At 32.3% G+C, this 20,969-nt stretch overlaps 2 protein-coding genes across 7 annotated transcripts; one reads left to right on the plus strand and one right to left on the minus strand.

Annotated features, from left to right (window-relative positions):
- Positions 1–5,286: 5,286 nt before the first annotated feature.
- LOC145954419 (ABC transporter C family member 3-like) lies at positions 5,287–12,841 on the minus strand. Its single transcript, XM_083068543.1, has 10 exons — positions 10,130–12,841; positions 9,846–9,932; positions 8,902–9,549; positions 8,564–8,728; positions 7,895–8,189; positions 7,453–7,667; positions 6,625–6,930; positions 6,448–6,511; positions 5,659–5,898; positions 5,287–5,559 (listed from the first exon to the last, which is right to left on the minus strand). Exons 1-10 carry the CDS (start codon positions 12,497–12,499, stop codon positions 5,441–5,443), a joined length of 4,509 nt encoding a protein of 1,502 aa, XP_082924669.1. The 5' UTR covers positions 12,500–12,841; the 3' UTR covers positions 5,287–5,440.
- A 1,150-nt stretch (positions 12,842–13,991) lies between these two features.
- Positions 13,992–19,241, plus strand: LOC145954420 (uncharacterized). 6 transcript variants are annotated; one of them, XM_083068547.1, is made up of 4 exons: positions 13,992–14,010; positions 14,772–14,892; positions 15,477–15,767; positions 18,816–19,241. In XM_083068547.1, exons 2-4 carry the CDS (start codon positions 14,869–14,871, stop codon positions 19,170–19,172), a joined length of 672 nt encoding a protein of 223 aa, XP_082924673.1. In that variant the 5' UTR covers positions 13,992–14,010; positions 14,772–14,868; the 3' UTR covers positions 19,173–19,241. The 6 variants fall into 6 exon arrangements, with proteins under 6 accessions (XP_082924673.1, XP_082924672.1, XP_082924674.1 ...); XM_083068546.1 differs by lacking the exon at positions 13,992–14,010 and adding an exon at positions 14,109–14,285; XM_083068548.1 differs by lacking the exon at positions 13,992–14,010 and adding an exon at positions 14,339–14,684 and having other exon boundaries at positions 14,795–14,892.
- The last annotated feature ends 1,728 nt before the right edge of the window (positions 19,242–20,969 follow it).

Raw genomic sequence — 20,969 nt, forward strand, 5'->3', positions numbered from 1 at the left:
TAACTTGGAGTAATATAGGGATGAGTGACCTTCTGGGAAGTTTCCCAGAAAATGTGTAGTAAGGACAAAACACGTTGAAAAGTGACGTGTCGTGAAATAACATCCTTGAGAAGCCAAATATGAGTGTTGTTACATTAATAAATTTATTAAAATTAAACAAAAATTAAACCTGATACTTTTAAGATCGGTTATTTCGTAACCAATCTTAAAAGCTATACTTTTAAGATCAGTTAAATAACCGATCTTAAAAGTTCGTCTCTATTAAGATCGATTCTTTAACCGATCTTAAAAGTCAAAAATAACTGATCTTAAAAGTCTTTTTTCCACTAGTGGTTTCTCAAATGCAACAAATGATCTTAGGAAGTGCCCTACTATTTAAGTTGTGACTTTACTAATAAATTTTAATTTAATTATTTTTAATTTTTCAATTTTTATAAAATATTAATGGGTTAAAATTATCATCATAGTTAAAGTATAAGCTATAATGATACATAATATATGTATATATGTGTTGGCATATGTTAATACATATGTAGGTATAGATTATAGTGACAAATCATATATGGTGACTTATGTTAATACATTTATTCCTACAATTATTACAAAGTGTAGATATAGATTATAGTGACACTCAATATATGTGGTTAAATTCCATTTAAATAACGAAGAAATTTGGCACAAAGTATTGAACCTAAGATAGAATCATTTTGGCATCAACAAAAACAATCCTTAACCCTACTTTACTTACCTCACAACCAAGTTAGATTAGTCTAAGGCAAAGCTTTAAGACACTAGTGTGAAATATAAAAAAAAAAATCCCATTCAAAATTTGCATTTAAATTATGTGTGAGTATATGTCAAGAGTTTTACCTACATATATTATTTCTAACAACACTTTTTGTATGTCATTATAAGTAACATTTCTTTTATTTGGACTTTCATGTCATCTAGGTATGTTGTATTCTTTATATTATAAGGCCATTAGAACTCGTGGTTGCATTTCATGATTCCTAGAAATCCTTGAGATACTTTTTTGCTCAATTTTTGTTAATTAAGTAGATAGTTGCTAAAAATTATAAATCCTTAAGATACTTTCTCTTTTTGCAAGTGAATTGGATAAATAAAAGGAATTCCTTAAGCTCTTTCATTTGTCCTCTGGCAATTAGGAACCATATTTACTCTTTCTATTAGTATATTTGCGTTTTTTTATTCTAGAATTTTCAAGTTTAAAGTTGTAGGCAACTTATGCTCCACATATCAAGAAAGATCAAAACTTAACCATTTAATTTTCCACACTTTAATTTCACACTTTTCTTAACTAGTACACTGGCATGTAATATTTTATACATACTTTTTAGGATATAAGGAAAGCAATATGTGAGATGCTTTGCTCATGTGACAGATGTTAGCAAAGAAAATCATGAGAGTTCTTTAAGAAACTATTTTGAATATGTAAATTAAATATTTCCTTAATTTTTTTGTATAGTAAGATAAAATTTAAGTTTGTGATCGATGGTTAGTCATAAATTTGAAGATTATTATTATTATTATTACTATTATTATTATTATTATTATTATTATTATTATCTTTGGTATATTTATTATTTTGATAGAATTGTAGATTTAGTATTGTTAAGAACTATCATGTAATATGTTGATATATGTGTTGATTAATTTATAGTATTGATGGATGTGTGGCTTTGACATATTAATCTTTTTCATTATAAGTTGGGTATAAATAAAAATTAGAAGAAAGAATTTTAAAAAAAAAATACATACTACATCAGTTCATTCATAAATTTATGTAGAAAGTGTTCAACATATCATATCAATTTGTACGAGAATCGATGTTATTTTGTGCACTTTTGCATCAATTTTGGATCCGATGTAAAATGTCTAATACATTGTATGTCACTTGAATCTACATTGCTTATAGAACTAATGTAGATTGTCCAAACAAACTGATGTAGAATATCCCTCTTGTTAGTGTTCTTCACAAATTTATGAGAGATATCTCTGTCACAAGTTTATGAGGGATTAGCCTTCATCACAAATTTGTGAGGGACTTACCTCTGTCACAATTTGTAAAAGGACATGTATCTGTCACAATTAGTGAGAGATATTATTTTCTTCCCTAACTATAATGAAATAACGAATAGTGAGAAAATCACTCTATAGAGTCTATTATTCACTTGTCAAATTAATAAAAAAAAACATTTATTATTCTACTATTAAATTAATTAATATAATATCATTTTTTCCAAGCAATAATTTATATAAAATAAGCATTTAAATAACACCAAAAGTTTCTAAATAGCTATTTCAAGTTTCATAAGTTCTAAATAAAATATATCATTGATAATAAGCATAATTATTAATGATAAGAGAAGAGCAATTTATTATAAATTTTTAAACATTTACATTGTCATCTTCTTGCTAAGTATTTTGATCATCTATAGGAGGTTGTGGAAAATGTTTGACTGGTTGAGAAACTTGACCCAAAGAAAAACTCTCCATAAATTGTGTCAAATTCTCATGATCCAAACGTATTCTTTTTGTGAAGCACGAATCATCTCTAAATGAGTTTGTAATTGTTCCTTTAAATAGACTGGGAACTAGACTCATCATTACCTCATATTCAGATGTTGAGATGTCATCAGGTGATTTGGGAGAGGAAGAAAGTTTATTCTTTCTAGCCTTTGAACCTAGACCAAATATTCTTCCTTTTTGTTTAAACCTCCAACAACATCATAAAAGATACTATTGTGAGACTAGGCACCAAATGCATCACCCCCTAATACTTGTTGTGACTCCTTCTTTTGCAAAATAAAAAAATTGAATTAAATTAATTGTGTTATGCCACTAAATTATCGTTCTCAAAACAATGAATAATATGTTCACATCTCAAAATCAATATAGAGGGAAACCAAGTTTAAAACAAGAAAATAAAATATCAACACAAATTATTTGTAGATTATCTTCACAAGATATATTAAGTAGCTAAATTATAAAAACATTTACACCAAAAATATATCTAAACCTTTCTTATTATTATAATAGGCTTCATTTATTGGACAATATGATAAATTGGTTGACCTAACTAACGATAAAGGCAATGTGAGTGACAAGTCATAGTAAGGCTCATTGGTGCTTAGTTAATGACAAAATGGAGAAGATGGTTACATAAAGTTCATTATGTCAACATCTTCGGTCACTTTATCTATATTATTATTAATGATTAGGTTCAAAGATTTTTTTTGCCCTATAACATGAGAGACTTTACCAATGAGAGTTTATTAGCATATACATGTTGTTATTAAGGTTTCAACTCGACATATGATATTTACACTCTTATGTCATCATTTCTTGAGTTTTGAAATAGGAAAAGGTACTTAGTGGTAGATATTGAAGAAGCTAATGGGCATGTAGGGATATATGGATCTTTGGAAATAATGGAGGATAGGAATGGAAAGTGAGAGAAGGGTTTGGCTCTCCCTAGCCCCCATCCTTGCAAAAGAAAAAGGGCGACTTCAGGATCAAATTTAAAAGAAGTGAGTTTAAAACTTTTAAACCTAACCCATCTTTGTTAGATTTTATTGCGTTTAGGAAAACCTGTGAAAAACTTGTCACACATTTTTAAAATTTTAAGTTTCTTTAAATAAATCACATATTAAGTTCTTAATTATATTTTAATTTAAAAATATGTAAAAATTAATAGTTAACAAAAAACTTAAAAATGAAAAACAGGAATTAAACTATATTTTTAGTAAATTATTTTTAGATCAGAAAGCTAATATCATTTCATTGATGATGAGAGATTGAGTAAAAGTTGGAATGAAAAAACTTAGCACAAAATTGTGATGTCCTTGCAAGACAATCAACAATATGATTAGCTTATATCTTCAAATAAAATGAACCATATATAACATTTTCTGAATGAAGAAGGTATAGCTAGCCAGAATGGTGCCAAATTCAAAATTATCTTGTTTCATGTTGTCAATGGCATCAATCATGTCTATACACTATCTCAACAATGATATTTTGCAAGCTGAGTTCATGGATTCTCATAAGAGCATGAAAGTGTGCCATTGCCTCGTCTTCAGCAGCAAGTGGAAGCCTCTTTGAGATGAAGGTTTTGCTGATACAAATGCTCCTGATTCATCTCTAATACAAATAAATGATGGCTTGATCCAATGAGTAGGAGTATTGCTATCTTAAGTAAATGATAGAAAAGGGTAGGTGTTTTTTGCGAGCTTGTTTCCATGAGAAGACAAATTATTTTGCAAGTTGGATAGATATAAGTGAAGGTTTTGTAATAATATTGTCCCAAACTTTTTCATTTCTCGTGCGTTAAAAGGGTCAAACATTGTTGAGATATCCGATTTTTGTGACAGAAAGATGTTGCGGCAATTTAAACTTAAGATCAGCGAAGTCTTCTACTGAATCAATGAAAGGAGCCAAAGATTTCCAAAATCTACCGAATTGCCATATCTAATTTGCATGATTACATCCAATAAAAATATGCCAATAATTTTCTATATTGTTTTCAGTGTGGACAAATTCCAGAACAAGTTATCTTCTAGATATCAATCTTTCACATGTAACACGAGCCATCCTCTAAAAAAAATTGATTTTTTTTTTTGTTTAGTTTCAATTCCCGTATAGTCCTTCAATTTCCTTGAGCTCGAAGAGATACACTATCAATTACTTGCTCTATAATGAGAGGATGATAAACAGACTTTTACAACCCATCCTTGCATGTGATAAACTTTATTCACGAAAATGTCATTTGAAACTACGCTCTTTTTATTAAATCTTGCTCAAACATTTTATAATAAGAATTTCAGAATAAATTATTACATTTAAAATGAACTTTGATACCATCTTAAAATTTGGATTTAAAACCTAATAATCCTACAAAATTGATTTTATAAGGTGAGATTTGTCTAAATTTTATATTTATTGTCGATGTGAGACTAAACATTACCTTTGAAACCACAATTATGGCAAGTAAGACTACAACTAAGTGAAATTATATGTGTCTACAATTGAAATTCTTCGACAGTTAAAATTATTTAATACAAATAAGATTAAGCATTAAAATTTACCAAATTAACTAAATTCATATGATTATATAGTGTTTTTACATTTAATAAATTATCTTTTTTAAATATTGGTCGATTTGCATGTATCATTAACTAATTTCACTAGAAATAATTATATTCAAGCTGGAAACAGTTACATGTCTGGAACTCGAACTCAAAATCACTTATTAAGTTAGAACAATTCCTTAACAACCATTTTTCCTAGTTTTTATTAAAGAGTACAACTGTGCAATAGGATGATATTCTATTAAATGAAAAGAAGACACATTATTTATCATTGTAATTTTCCCAGTTCTTGACAAAGAACCAAAAAAAAACAAATCGAAAAGGAAAAACTATTTTAGTAGATCAAAATTGGAATTGGACCTAGTGGAATACTCTGCAACAAGCTGAGCAAAAGAAGATAACTTGTCCTCTAGCAACTTTGTTGGAGAATCATACTCCTCAATAAGTCCTGCATCAATGTCCAATAAAATCATATATAAAGGTACATTAAATTAAAGATTATTATGTTCAAAGAAGAATGTAATATAACAGCCTTTTCAATTCTCACCTTGATTAAGTAGTAGAACCATATCACTATAAATGACTGAATTTATTCTATGTGCAATGGTAATGACTGTGCAATCACAGAAATGTTGCCTAAGAGTTAGCTGGATCAAATTATCTGTAGCTGTGTCAACAGATGCAGTAGCTTCATCTAGCACCAGGACCTTACTCTTCTTAAGCAACACCCTGCCAAGGCAGACCAATTGCCTTTGCCCCATACTCCAATTCTCTCCATTCTCACAAACTGCAGCATCCATTTTAGCAATAGATTCATTCCAAAATCAATGTAATATATATATTATATTTATGGTTCAATTACCTTTTTTAATCTCTATAATTTCATATATTTTACCTTTTTAATACCTATACTTAAAGCATTTCATTTGAGTTCCTATAGATAGTGTTTTTTTTCTTTTTAATCATTGATGTCTATTTTTATAGGACCTAATTAAAAAAAAAGAAAAGAATTGTATATATAGAAACTAAAATAAAATAGTTTTAATAATAAAAGTTAAAAGATAAAGTTCATGAAACTATAAAAATCAAAAAATACTTGAACCTAAATTTAATTTTTCGTGTACTATTAGTGTATTGATATTTACACTAACCAATTAGAAATCACCCTAGATTTGAATTTAAAAGTAGTTATCACTTATCACAAAAAAAATAAATAAATAAATAACAACCTTATGATAGTTTTATGATTAGATGGTAGTATAAAGAAACTTTACACTGTCAAGGTATTTAAATTAAATTTGTATATATTTATGCTCAAAAAACTTAAAAGACAAACCTGCAGAGTCTAGTTTTCCTTCTTTCCTTCTAACTTCCTCTCCAAGTTGACACTTATCAAGTGCCTACATAGAAGAGTCCAATGAATTAGGGAACTTATAATTTGAGGAACAACCAAAAGTCAAACATTTTGGATAGAACCTAGTCTGCCTTTGTGTAGTAAATAAAGCCAACCCACCTCCCAAATTTGTTCATCTGTGTACTCTTCAAGTGGGTCCAGATTGCTTCTCACAGTACCCTCAAACATGGTTGGATCCTGAGGAATAATGCTCAGTCTTGACCTCAAATCATAAAGTCCAATGGAAGAGATGTTGATGCCATCTATCATAATTCTCCCAACAGTAGGCTCAATAATTCGGAAAATTGTTTGTATGAGAGTTGATTTACCACTTCCTGTTCTCCCAACAATTCCAGTTTTAAGTCCTCCTTGAAATGTGCATGTAAGGCCATGCAACACAAATGGCATATGTGGACCATAACGTACCTTCATCAAATGCATAGCATTATTACAAAAATAACACAAATATCAAGCACTAGACAATGTGCCTATGCCATGACTCCATGACAAAACTTGCATACAAGGCACAACTTTTTTCTGTTCAAAAGCTAAATTCAAACCATAAAGGACAAAACACCTTAGCTCAAGTTTTGTAAATCAACATGAAAATCATAAGATAATTGTTAGATTTCATCTTAAAACCAATTATCATTAAGTGAAGTTGTCCAATAAATATATCAGCTACACCCACAAAAATTGAGACCGGGGACATGGGACCTTCCAACATCCCCCTCCATAGATGCCTGCCAAAACAGGCGAGCTTACTATAATAGGCAGTTTACCGAGATGTGCTATCAGCTCTAATATCATATTATATTTTATTTTAAAATTGATTGGCATCAAGTGAAGTTATCCAATAGATATATAAGTTACTTCCAAGAATTGAAGCAGGTTATGTGGGCCCTCCCAACAATAATAAAGTGCAAACATAATAAGAACTTCAATTACCTTCAAGTTATGAATATCAATCCTTCCATATGATGGCCAAGAATGATGTGGCTGGTTTTTTTCTAAAACAAGAGGAGGCTCACTAGGAATGGAAGTATACTGAATTATTCTTTCTACTGATATAATTTTGGTCTCCAAGTTGCAAAGTTCCCATATCATCCATGATTGTATAATGTTCAGATTAAGGCCATAGGTTACAGCTAAACCAGCAACACCTTCAAAAACAAAGAGAAGATTGGGGGGATTGTGTTTTAATGCTCCATTATGAGCTTTTTTGGATGCAAGCTTAAAAAAACTTTTGAGATTTTTACTGAAAATAAACAACTTTTTTTCAGTAGAGAAGCTCTAAAAATAACTATTACTTTGTATCCAAACAAACTCAATATAAAAAAACATACTGAGTTTTGGACTGGCAAACAAGATATCGGGTTGGAGTTTGTACCTGAATTTAGGAATCCTTGTGGAATAGATACCAATAATATCAAGCAAAAGGAAAATGTGATAGAAGACAACATATCTAATCGGAAGCACAACCATTCCATTGCACCAGCATTGTTGAACTTGGGGCGAGAATATCCATCCACCAGTTTCATATTTGTTTGCTGAAATCTTGGCACCTGATCAAAGCTCCTGATGGTTGATGCACCTGATATTGTTTCAGCAAAGTGTTGAATGATAGGAGCTTTGCATACCCCAGCTAAACGTGATAGTTCCCGGGCTGATGGTAAATAATATTGCTGCAACAGTGTTTGTAAGATGTCAACTCATACATTGGGTATGTTTAGAAACTTCTCTAAAAGTATTGTTTAAAAAAAAATAGGAAAAAAATTGAAATAAGTTCCTCCATAAGTTAAAACTAGTTTATACTTGTGTTAAAATTTTTTTGAAGAAGTTAATAGGAGAGAACTTCTACAAATTATCTTATGCATAAGCTAATTTTAGTTTATGGAGAAGCTTATTTCATTTTTTCTTCCTATTTTTCTCTCCCATAAATGTTTGTGGAAGGGTTTACCCAAACAGACAATACATGGTGCCAAATAAAATTTGGCAAATAGTCTAGGCACACTTTAATATCTTGTAATCAAAGACAGCAAGGTGGAAAATAAAATACCTGATACCAGATGCCGATTGCTGTAATAGGAATAAAGACAGTGAAAACCTGCCATGCAACTTGAGACATAACCATTATAATTCCAAGAAGATGGATCACAGAGAAAGCAAATGCTCCAATTTGAAAAGGAATGTCTACATCCACTGCACTTTGGTCAGTAGAAGCCTGCAAGGGAACAAAGAAATGAAAGTTCAAAAAAAAAAAATATTACTATATACATTGAAAAGTGAAAATAAGTAACAAAATGGATGCTAACCAAAAAGATATTTAAGATTCAAATACCCTTCTGAAATCAAAACAAAAGAAATGGATAGTGTGATATTCATAGTTTCACATACCCTATTAAGGATTCTCCCACTTGGGGTGGCATCAAAAAATGACATTGGAGCACGGAAGATGCAGAAATGCATGTTTTTGAAGAGTAAAGTAGCTGTCTTGTAACCAGCTGTGGCAACAAGTGTTGCTCTTGCAAGGACACAAACAGAACTTCCTATGGCCAAAGCTAAATACACAACTATAAGCATACTTCCTGTAACAGGTGGCTCAGAATCTTTTGAGATAGGAGTTGCCCAAGCCATCCAATAGTTGCTTCCAATTTGAAGAAGTTGAAACAAAATTTCAGCCAACAATATGAGTGGTATAAGTACTCCTCCATACGCTGCTGTGATATATTTCCAATAGACTGAAAACCCAACTTTACCTTTCTCCCTTTCTTCTTCTTGAACAAGTTGGCCTTTTGGATCACATTTATCATCTTTTCCATCATTTTGCACATCTTTGCTTTCTATTTCTTCAACACCATGAGAAAGAGAGACACGTACATCATTCTGTGTTATACTTATTTTATCAGATGCTGTCCCTCCATCTAACGAATCAATTGCAGACAAAGCTTCTTTATGAGCACCAACAAGTTCCATAAAATCAGTACCTGAGTTGAGAAGATCATTATATTTTCCACATTGAGTAATCTTCCCATCTTTCATGACCTATCAACAAGTTATAATTTGATAAGAATGGTATTGTTCAAAGTAACTAGCAGAGGCAAAAATGATGAGCTGAAACGTGTGTTTTTTACTACACCATGGGACAGGTTTATATTTATGTGTGTGTGTGTGTCTGCGCTCAATTCATTCAATACACATGATTAGGAAATATTTTGTTACCCCAAAATAGGATATCATGCATACTTACTAAATGTCAAGATATTATTCACAACAGGTATGAAGAAAACAAGCAAACTCTGTTTTGAATTAATGAGAATACAACTCTGAGAATTGCTCACCAAGATAAGGTCAGCAGCAGGTAAGAACTCTACTTGATGAGTGACATAAACCACTGTTTTTGAACTTAGAAGGCCCAGTAAGCATTCCTGTCATATACATAAAATGAAAAAGCTCATTTACTGAAATACTGATACAATGTTCGTGCTATCAGAAGAACCACATTTGGCAAATGTTTAAGTTGGTAGTTTCTAATACATATAAAGAAATATAGTAGAGTAATAGACTAATAGCACTCTCTATAGTCTATATCGCAAATTATAAGAAGCAGCAGATAATGAGTTACCTTAAAAAGGTGAGATCCTGTATGAGCATCCACAGCACTAAACACATCATCAAATAGATATATATCAGCATCTTGATATAGAGCACGAGCAATTTGTATTCTTTGTTTCTGTCCACCACTCAAATTTATACCCCTCTCTCCTATAATAGTTTGATCTCCAAATGACAAGATATCTAGATCCTTCTTTAGGCAACAAGCTTCAAGGACCTTCTCATACCTTTCCCTTTCCATATCCTTTCCAAACAATATATTATCCTCAATCTTGCTACCTTGTATCCATGGTGACTGAGCTACATAGGCCTTTCTTCCACACACCTTCAGGATCCCTGATTTCTTTGGTACTTCCCCCAATATACAAGAAAGTAAAGTAGACTTGCCTGACCCAACAGTGCCACAAACAGCAACCCTCATGCCATGAAAAACTCTGAGATTTATATTTTGCAATGTTGTTCTTGGGGAAGCTAAATCCCAAGAAAAATTTCCATCAACTACTTCAATTGCTACATTAGAACTACCTGGTGGAAGCTTCTCCACAATATCAGATTGCATCTCATCCAGACGAAGGAAAGATGCAATCCTGTCAAGAGAAACCTTAGTTTGTGCCATCATTGAAATTGTGTCTGGAAGATTATAAATGGGTTCTTGGAGAATCTGGAATGTTGCAAGTGCAGATAAGATCTTCCCTGACTCGAGGGGGATCCCTATAAGCAAACAAGTACCAAACGTAACCACTGACACAAATGCTGGGGCACACCAGAACACAAATATGGTCACGGCTATAGTGTATATAAATTTTTTTAACCAACCTTGCTCAATCTTTCTGAGTTCAGTTATCTTAGACAAAAACTTCATTTCCCATCCTTGCAGCTTGAGAATCCTCATATTCCTTAAAATCTCAGATGTTGCTTTCATTCTCGCATCTTTTGACTCCATCAACTTGTTCTGAAACTTCTCTTGGGTTGAACCCAAGGGAATGTTTGCCCACATTACAATGAAAATTGCAACAAAGCCAGCAATTGAAGCAAGGCCAAGGTTTCTATACAAAATCAACAAGGCTACAAAAACCTGTAGGACTACTAACCACAAATCATGTAGGTGCCAACTGAACTCACCAACTCTTTCTGCATCAACACTCATGAAGTTTATTATTTCTCCAGTAGTGTGGCCTTGCTTGGATTGGAATGAAAGATTCAAAGCTTTATCATATATGATTGCCACAAGCAGTGCTCGAATTCGTATTCCAACTTGCTGCAACCTAAAGAACCATTGCCTATGCGCCAGGCACTCCACAAGCTTTGCCACAGAAAATGCAAACACCAAAACAAGGCCTTCATTTTCAAATTTTTGTTTTCCATTAAGGTATTGAACAAAACCATCAATAAGATAGGGACCAACAAAAGAAGCCAGGGTATTTATCAATGCAAGGATAGCTGTGAAAATTATCTCTTTCCAGGCTGAGAATGCTAATGACTTCACTAACTTAAGTGTGGTCACTGTGTTACTTCCTCCACAACATGCATCAAGCTTATCCCTAAAAGTTGGAAAAGCTCCAATTAAACTGTCTCTTTTGTCAAGTTGAGGAACATCCTCAAGGTCCAAAGTCTTCTTCTTTCCAACAGCAATCAAAGGACCAACCCAAGAAAAGGTAAGAAGGCAAAAAATTCCAGCATTAGAGTAAGGGGTAACAGTGTCACTCCCCTTGATCTCTTTTGTCCCTAACATATCACTCTCTTTTGAACCACCATTCAAAAGAGATTCTTGAAGAGTACTATCTCCCACTCCACCCTCATTTTTCACAAAATTTCCCAAGTAACAGAAGAACAAACCCACACAAACAGAGAAAACATTAGAAACCAAGCACTGAATAGGCACAGCAGCATGCTTTTCATAGAGAACAATGTCCACTGTAAAGCAATAACCGGAAACAGAGAGATAGAACACACACCAAGCTCTAAAGAAGAATGAAAATATTCTTTCCCTTGAAATGAAGAATGCCCTTTGCAAGCAAACACCACTGACACCCCAAGCAACCGTTTTGAGCACCAAATCCAAAAGGGTCACAAGCTTCTCTTCTGACCAACCATTTCTAAACCAAGAAAAGTAACCAAACAAAAAGAGTAGAAGATTGAAAGCAGAAACAACCAGAAAGCAAAGCCTAGTCCTTGAAAACAAGGTATTATTAATTTTCTCTCTGGAACATTCTTTGGCTCCAACTGTGACTTTCTTCCACACCAGTGACACTGAAAGCACTACTAGCAACACTAGATGAAGGAAACAAGATAAGCCATGCATGAAAACCGGCTTCACCAAAAATGTCAGTAAACTACTTTCAAAGTGTCTAAGAGAATGGAGTGATGCGACAAACGACATGATATACTTGAACAGTTGAGCTTTGAATGAATAACAAGGAATTTGAGTTTGTTGTGGAACCTTACACTATGAGATGAGTGGTATCAGAATGAAAATGAAGTTATGGTCAAAGAAAGAAAACAAAACATGGAAGGGACGTAAGGCAAGACTGAAGAGGTTGAGGAAAGTGCAAGAAAATGGAGGCTATGTTTTCCAGGTAAATAAAGTGGGAAAGAAAAAACTGGTTAGATCATGGCAGTGGAAATGAATGCATAACATGTCACTGTACATGAGAGGTGGAGAGAAGGTGATACTAGTATATAATTGGTATGTACCCACCAACAAGTCTTAATTCAGTTGCTGTATAGAATAATATTGGCATGTGCCCAACAGGGTATTTAAAACTTCTCACGTCTTAATTAATTACAGTTGCTATATAGACTATAATAAAAATATAGAGAAGTGCGGACATCGTGTTCTTTGTTTTTAATCATGCACTCCTTCGTGTGTTCATCAATTTTTTTTAATGACATTAATGTTTTAAAGTTAATAATTTAAAATTAATTTATATTTATAAAATATGAATTTTATTGATTAAACATTAATTTAATACTCGTATTATATAATTTGTAAAATGTATGTTATGTATGTGAAGTATCAATCTATGAAAAAGTATGAAAGCTTTTGATTTTTATCTATTTGATGTACGCTATCAATTTAAATAAAAATAGAAAGAAAAAAATAACAAAACATAACAAAATTCATCTAACGGTTAAAATTATTTTTTTAACTTCTAATCTCAATCATTAATATGCATAAAAATGTTGCTTGAGAAATGTTGGAGACATATTCATAGGAGAGGATCCAAATTCAAGATCAACACCAAGCAACGTAAATGTTATTAGTACAAAATATGTAACTCTATGCAATGCTACTTTATTGATCTAATTTTTCTATGCTTGAGGGTCACCAAAGAAAAGTCTTGCATGGTAGGGGACACTAGCTAGCGTCCATCCTTTTCCAAACATAACTGATGAAACAAAGGAGAAGGGAGGACATTTTAGGTTGTATAACATACGATGTCTAATTAATATTTCACGTGTCTTTGTACCTTTTCTTAATGGTAGTTGGTATGATATTTGTTTCATTAACTCATTAACCTCTCTATGTCTTTTATTAACTTCCTCTGACTTGATTCCAGAAAAAGGTTTGCAGGGAAGCATTCAATTTATTTTCTTCACGGATAATCCTCTCAACACTCTACGAGCCACAGTGAACCACACTAGGCTATTTGACTTTAGGATAATGAACATAAGTCACTACCACTTGTGTGTTTGATTTCCTGCATGTTAGTGACAAAAATAATTGAAATTTTCTACCACATTTTGAGTACCCATAATTTGCTGGCTTTTGAAGGGAAGAATACTACTGTACCACACTTGCTATCTAGAGGCATGTCTATGCACTGTGTCATAGAACCAATAGCAAGTAGGGATTTAAAAAATGTGCAAGTTTGGAAACCACCAGGGCAGGTAGTGGTCAAAGCAAATTTTGATGCTTTAGTTCATTTTCGCATAGTCTTGGAGTTGTTTTTTGTGACTATAGGGGAGCAGTTTTTGCTTCTGCCATTTGCTTTCTTGATCAATGCTTCTAATCTAAAATTGCCAAGGCAATGGTTTTTAGATGGACAATTCAATTGGCCCAGAAACTATTTTAAGCCACACTTTTTGTTTTTTTGAAACTGATTACCAAGATCTATGCTTAGCTTGAAAGAACATGAGCATGCAACAATGTACACATTTTGAGGGTATGATTATTTTTCATTAAAAATAACACCTATTACTGTGCCAAAGAAATAAAAATCAAATAAAATGGATAACATTAATGTAGTGACTTCATATTTAAAAATGTTTAAAAAGCAAGCTTGTAAATAAAATAATAATAACTAATGGAAAGAGACACCGAATTTTTTCCCTCCCTAATAAATCATTTAATTGATTAATTAACCTTGGCCTCTTAAAAAAAAAAAAAAATTGGCGTCTCAGCTTCCACTATCTCTCTTTCTAAACCCTAAGCATTTTGCTGATTTCACTCTCGTTGTCTTGCATCACCATTCTTCAATCTGTTCATTGTGTTCCGATCACAGCTAAGGTCACCGGAGATGTCCCTATCAACCTCTCCGACGCATAATAATAGCTGTTATACTGTAGTGTTTTATTTTTATTTTTTGTTTTCAGTTCTGCCCACGACGTGTTTGTGTTTATGCTTTTATTCATTTTTCATCTTTTTTCAGTCCTTTTCAATTTGGGGTTGCAGAAAAAGTGCTGACGTTGTGAAATTCCCGAGTTTTAAGCAGAACGCTGCGTTGACTGAAGCACTTGTCACTTGATATGGCCCCAAAGAGGAAGCGCCCGGTAATGCCTTTTTTTTTTTTAAGAAGTGATTTTTTTTTTTTTTAATTTTCTCTTACTGTATGAATAGAGTACACTTCATTGAGGTTTTTCGTATTAATATGAAAGAATGTTTGCGTGGTTTTAGGTCGTTAGTTTGGTTTTATGTTTGAAAATTGAAGTCTTATGGTGCTGTGGATGTTTCAACTATATATGTACAGAACTATTTGATTGTACCCTTTTTATGATTTAATTCACAATCTTGGCATTTTAGAAGGCTGTTGAAAAGTGTCTATTACATGAAATCTCGTAGCAGGTCATATATCAATGAAATTAGATAGCCTTGGGAGATTACACGAGATAGTAACTTGTTGCATGAATTTGGTTCTAGAAAGGTATATGGCTTAATTTCTGTGTGCTATGAGCTCCTTGTGGTCCTTTGGGTGATTATTCATAACACAAGGGCCATTTTTTATATAAAAAGATTATAAACTGGATCGAGTCATTTGAATCTATCATATGCGTCAAGTTGCATTTTAAACCTCATTTTTGCATGCTGTCAAAGTTTGAGCTACATATTTTGCTTGTTAATTTTATGTTAATTGCAGATGGCTGACAAAAATCTGAATAAAGGAAAAGCTTCTCTGAGTCATCCAACTGTCCAACTTGCCAGGCATCTAGCACAAATGACTTCTCAAATTCCACCAAGTTCTTCATCACATGCAATATCTCGTCCTGCTGATCCACCTGCCTGGACATCTGATGTGATACCTCCACCTTCAATGGAAGGGGTACACTCACCATGTACTTCACAACCAACAAACCTAGATGCAGGACGTACCCTTGACAGGGCCCCAGAGAACAGAAGTGCTATTCGCAGAAAGTTTGGTAGGCAGCAGGTAATGCCTTTACTTCTTTATTCAATGGATCTCATTGATTTGGGGCTTCCCTCTTCTCAGTTATGACAGGCTTAAATTTGTATAATTTTTAATCACTGTAATTACTGCTGTTCCTGTTTTATATTTTTTATTGACTAGTTTGAATATCAGTTTTGTGTAATGCCTTGAATGTGTCTGTATATTATTCTGTATGCTATAGGAATGGTGGTTTAGAAAGCCCCACAAACTCTTGGTTAGCAAATCCCATCAGTTCTCTTTCAATGATAGCTCAAGTTCAATTAAAAATAATAATTTAAATATTGGCTGGATTAAGAGCCTGAAGCTCAGGATGTTAGGCAATATAAATTGGTGAAAGATTTGGGGCTTATGGTTGACTTTAAAGGGGATTTTGCATCTTTATCTTGTTGTATGAATGGACTAAATTTTATTAAGTTCTAAGACTAATCTTGCATGAATGATGAATCTGGTAATTGTTTGATGTTTGGATTGCTCTTTGATTCTATGGTCCTTACAGTTTCTACATGATGCTTTTGGGAGTATGTTACTCAAAAACTGTGTACTTAAATGTTCTCCTTTATCTTTGTATTACTTGTACAATGTAATGCTTATTGTTGAATTTTTTTAACTGTATAGTTTCTTCATTGATTTTGTAATGCTTGCAAGGAGCAAGCTCCCTTAAACTTCATGGATTGCATGCGTCTCTGTATAATTTCTGCTGGATTTTCTGCACGATATTATAACTAATATTTATAATTTATTACTGTGATTTCATTGTCTGATTTTAGTGCATGAATTAAAAGTGTGGGGTTTAAAACGTGTCTTGATTCTACATGTTGGGCTTCACTCATTTTCAACTCAAACCTGTGATCCCAATCCTAATACCTGATATAAGCTACATATTATGTTTCTTTGTTTCGAATAGTTTTGGCAATTCTCCTCTCCTTATTGGTATGTATTTGCTATTTCTATGGCCGATTCTTGGCTTTTAGTGGCTTTAAAGGCAGAATTGTGTTGTACATGGAAGATTATGTTGTTATGCTCTTTAAAATGAACTAATTAACTGCATAATCTGAATTTGTAGTATAGGACAACAGATCTATTTTTAGAGCTTTTATTTTTGTTTTATGGGACTAAACCAAACTAATCTCATCTATTTTAATTAATTTTGGTAAGATTGAGTAGAAATAAAAGGTGCTTTATATACTAATAGTTTTGATATGGGTGTTGTCATGACTTCCAACTAATGCTATCAAAATGAGACTTGTAGGGGATGATTTGTCTTAGCAGGATGCAGTAATATTTAAAGATTGCTATGACTTTAACAAAAAGGGTAACTAAAAAGTGTTTCAAAGATTTGAGTTAAATAGGATACAAAATGGTTTGAAAGCTTGGGTTCAGAGGAATAGTGATTCAGGTTTTCTAGCTTAGTATAGTAGTGATTTCTTTTTAATTATTTCTTATCGTAAGAATAGATTATACTTCATTGTGGTTTTGCATATTAATATGAAAGAATGTTGACAAGGTAGTCATATATATGATTTCAAGTTTTGAAAATTGATGTTTTATTTGCTGTATGTACGCATACGGCTTCTACTGTTTGCCTGTGACGCCATCTGTCATATGATATAGGGGATTTTCAGCCTTTTGCGATTTTCTACGATCCACTACTGACAACACCGGCTTGTAACTTGTGCAATTTATTTGGTAGCTGAAAGGTATATAGCTTAATTTACGTGTGCTATTTGCCTTAGTTATCATAATCTTAGGATTCACGATTCGAATCTTACCTCTTACTTTTTGATACAAATCGTGCCAATTTTTATCATAAGATGAATCTTAAATAACTTTGAATTTTATGATGCATGAATGAATCCATGCAATTCCATATCATCTACACAAATTGTATGATTAGTTAATTATTATTATTATTACCTTTTTACTTTTCTTTTACCAATTCTCATCATAATATAAGCTTAAATCGTTAATTGAAAAGAAATTGAAGAAACAACTTATTCTATTTAATTATTTCACTACTTTATTTGTCACTTGCTGATTCAATGCATGCACTCTAATTAACTTTTTAATTTCTTTGTTTCCATTCTCCTAAAATAAAGGCTTCACAAGCTTTGGCATAACTAACAATTTTGTTTTATAAGACTTTTAATTAAGTTCTTTTATCCATTTCTAGTTTATATTTTTTACGCTGAACACTATATATCATCTTTATGATATATTTGGAGCAATTTTTCATTGTCTCTAAATCTTGCGATTCAATACAAATTATGATTCATGCTTCAAAAATTAGCTCAGCAATTCACATTTTGAATCTTGATTTGATAACCTTGCTATGAGCTCCTTCTAGGTCCTTTTTGGGTGATTGATTATTCATGAATCATGACATAAGGGGCTATGTATTTTTTGAATGATTATAAACTGGTTTGAGTCCTTCGAATGGGTCATATGCATTAAGTTGCATTTAAGAACTCAGTTTTTCATTTTGTCAATGTTGGAGTAATACTTACTCATTTATTTAAAACACAGGCTAGACACATTAGATCTCTGCATTTTTTTTCTGTTACAACACTGAAACATACATCTTTCAACCCACAAAATTTTTGATTCTATCTCCTTACATTGCCCAAAGTAAATGTAAATTATGCACACTCCCAAGTTCTGGTAACATTCATTCCTTCAAGAACAAGTTGACTTATACTTGTTCATTTGATGCAATATCTGTCCTCATTAGGAAGTTTGAACATAAGGGTACATTGTGTAAAATTTCATGGTTTAAGTCCAATAGATGCAGCCCCAGCTTGTACTCCAAGATTGTGATGAAATCCTATTTCTTACTGCACCTGTCTCGTATGCATAAATGCATTTTGTTCTAATCATCCATAACTCACTTTATTTGTCCCTTTCTTTTGAACTTTTTTTGGTAATGGTTATTTTTATTCAAATGGCAAACAAGCAATTTATCATGAACTCTCACCTTCATAATCATGTTCTCAACTTATTCTGCATTGTTAATTTTGTATGTGCTAATTGCAGACGGCAGACAAAGATCAAATTAAAGGAAAAGCTTCTGAGAGTCATCCATCAATGCAACATAGTAGACGTTCAGCACAAATGACTTCCCAAATTCCACAATGTGCTTCATCACATGCAATATCTCGTCCTACTGATCCAGCAGCTAGGATATCTGATGTGATACCACCACCTTCAGTGGATGGGATACACTCACCATGTATTTCACAACGGACAAATCCATATGCAGGACATACTTTTGACATGGCCCCAAAGAAGCGGAGTGGTGTTCGCCGAAAGGTTGGTAAGTGGCAGGTAATGCCTTCTATACATCATTCAAAGGATATCAATGATTTGGGGCCATCACCTTCACAGTTGTGATGTGCTTTATATTTTTTTAATCACTATTATTACTATTATTCCTCCTATTTTTTAGTTGACCTTTTTGAATCTCTGTTTTTTGTAATTCCTTGAATGTGTCTCTATATTATCACATGCTATAGGAATGGTGGATCAGAAAGCCTCCAAACTCTTAATTATAAATATAAAAAAACCAGTTTTCGTTTGGACTTCGCTCAATTTGAATTGAAAAAAAGGAACTTAAATCTTGTCTGGATTAATAGCTTGACACTTGGGATGTAAGTGTATTATGAATTGGTTCGAAAGACTTTGATTTATGTCAGACTTTAAAGGGGATTTTACTTCTTTATCTACTTGTATGAATGGACTAAAATTTGTTAACCTTTGTGTGTAATTGTGCTTGAATATGGTGACTTTTTTATTGAGTTTCTAGGTGATTCTATTGTGCATACAGTTTTTAAATGATGCTTATGGCAGTCTGTGACTCAAAAACAGTGTTTTTCAATGTTCTCCTTCATCTTTGTATTACTTGTACCATGTAATGCTTATTGGCAAACTTTTGATAACTGTATAGTTGGACTGTGAATACTTTCAAGAACAAGCACCCTTAGAAGTTGATAGATTGCATGCATCTTTGCATTAATTCTATTTTATTTTCTTCATTTGTTATTATAAGTGATCATTAAAATATATTCCTGTGATTTCATCATATGTTTTCAGTGTTAAAAGTGTGGGATTCAAAACATGTTTTGATTGTAGATGTTTGGCTTCACTCATTTTACAACTCAAACCTGTGATCCTAATACATGATATAAGCTCCATATTATGATTTTTTTTTATTTTTTATTTTTAGCTATTTTTCCCCCTTATACGTATGTATCTTCTACTGCTATGAACAATTCTTTGTTGTTAGTATAAGTTTTAAGGGCATAATTGTAGTGTATGAGTGAACTGAACATAGAAAGATTATTTTGTGAAATGTTTGGCTCTTAAAATTAAGTAATGAACTGCATGGTCCTCAATTTGTTATATAGGATTATAAATCTATTTTTAGAGCCTTCATTCTTGTTTTCTGGAGCTAAACCAAACAAATATCTTATTAATATTTTTTAATGTAGGAAAGAAAAAGGTTGCTTTGCATACTAATACTTTTAAGATGAGGTTGCTGTCATGATTTCCAATTCATTCTATCAAAGTAATATTTGCATGGGATGATTTGTCATACTCTAATTGAGTAGATTAAGTGTTGTATTCTGCATTATTCCCTCCCATACATTAGTTATAGAATAGAAATTTGAGTGTGTATGTCAGAAGTTGGGAAGTGTTACTTGAAAATGAATTTGATGATAACTTGAGAACTGACACTTGCTACGCATTTTTTATGTTGATAAATCGAGGCTATATGGTGTGAAAGTGATAATGTATGAAGAACTATAAAATGTAATATTGCATTGGTGGTTTTCTATTTGCTATTTGAATATCAGATTTTGCTTCTTAAAAGATGTGGGTTTCAATTTACTAATTTAGAAAATGAAATAAATTTGGTTAAACCAAAATTTTCGCAATATTTAGCATGCAAAATGCTATCACTTTAATAAAACAGGTAATGAAGAAATATGTTTAAAGATTGGAGTTAAATAGAATACAAAATGATTCAAAGTGGAAATTTAGAGAGAAAGATAGAGGGAGAGAGAGAGAATCCAAAAGAGGAGGTTCTGCTCAAGTTGTAACTCTTGTTTATCTAGGTAAGGGGGAGGAGAACCTTATCTTTTTAAAATTTTATATACTATTATGTGTAATTATTTATGCATTTATTTG

The sequence above is a fragment of the Cajanus cajan genome, chromosome 2, assembly GCF_000230855.2.
Source record: "Cajanus cajan strain Asha chromosome 2, NIPB_CcT2T_4, whole genome shotgun sequence".
NCBI lineage: Eukaryota > Viridiplantae > Streptophyta > Magnoliopsida > Fabales > Fabaceae > Cajanus > Cajanus cajan.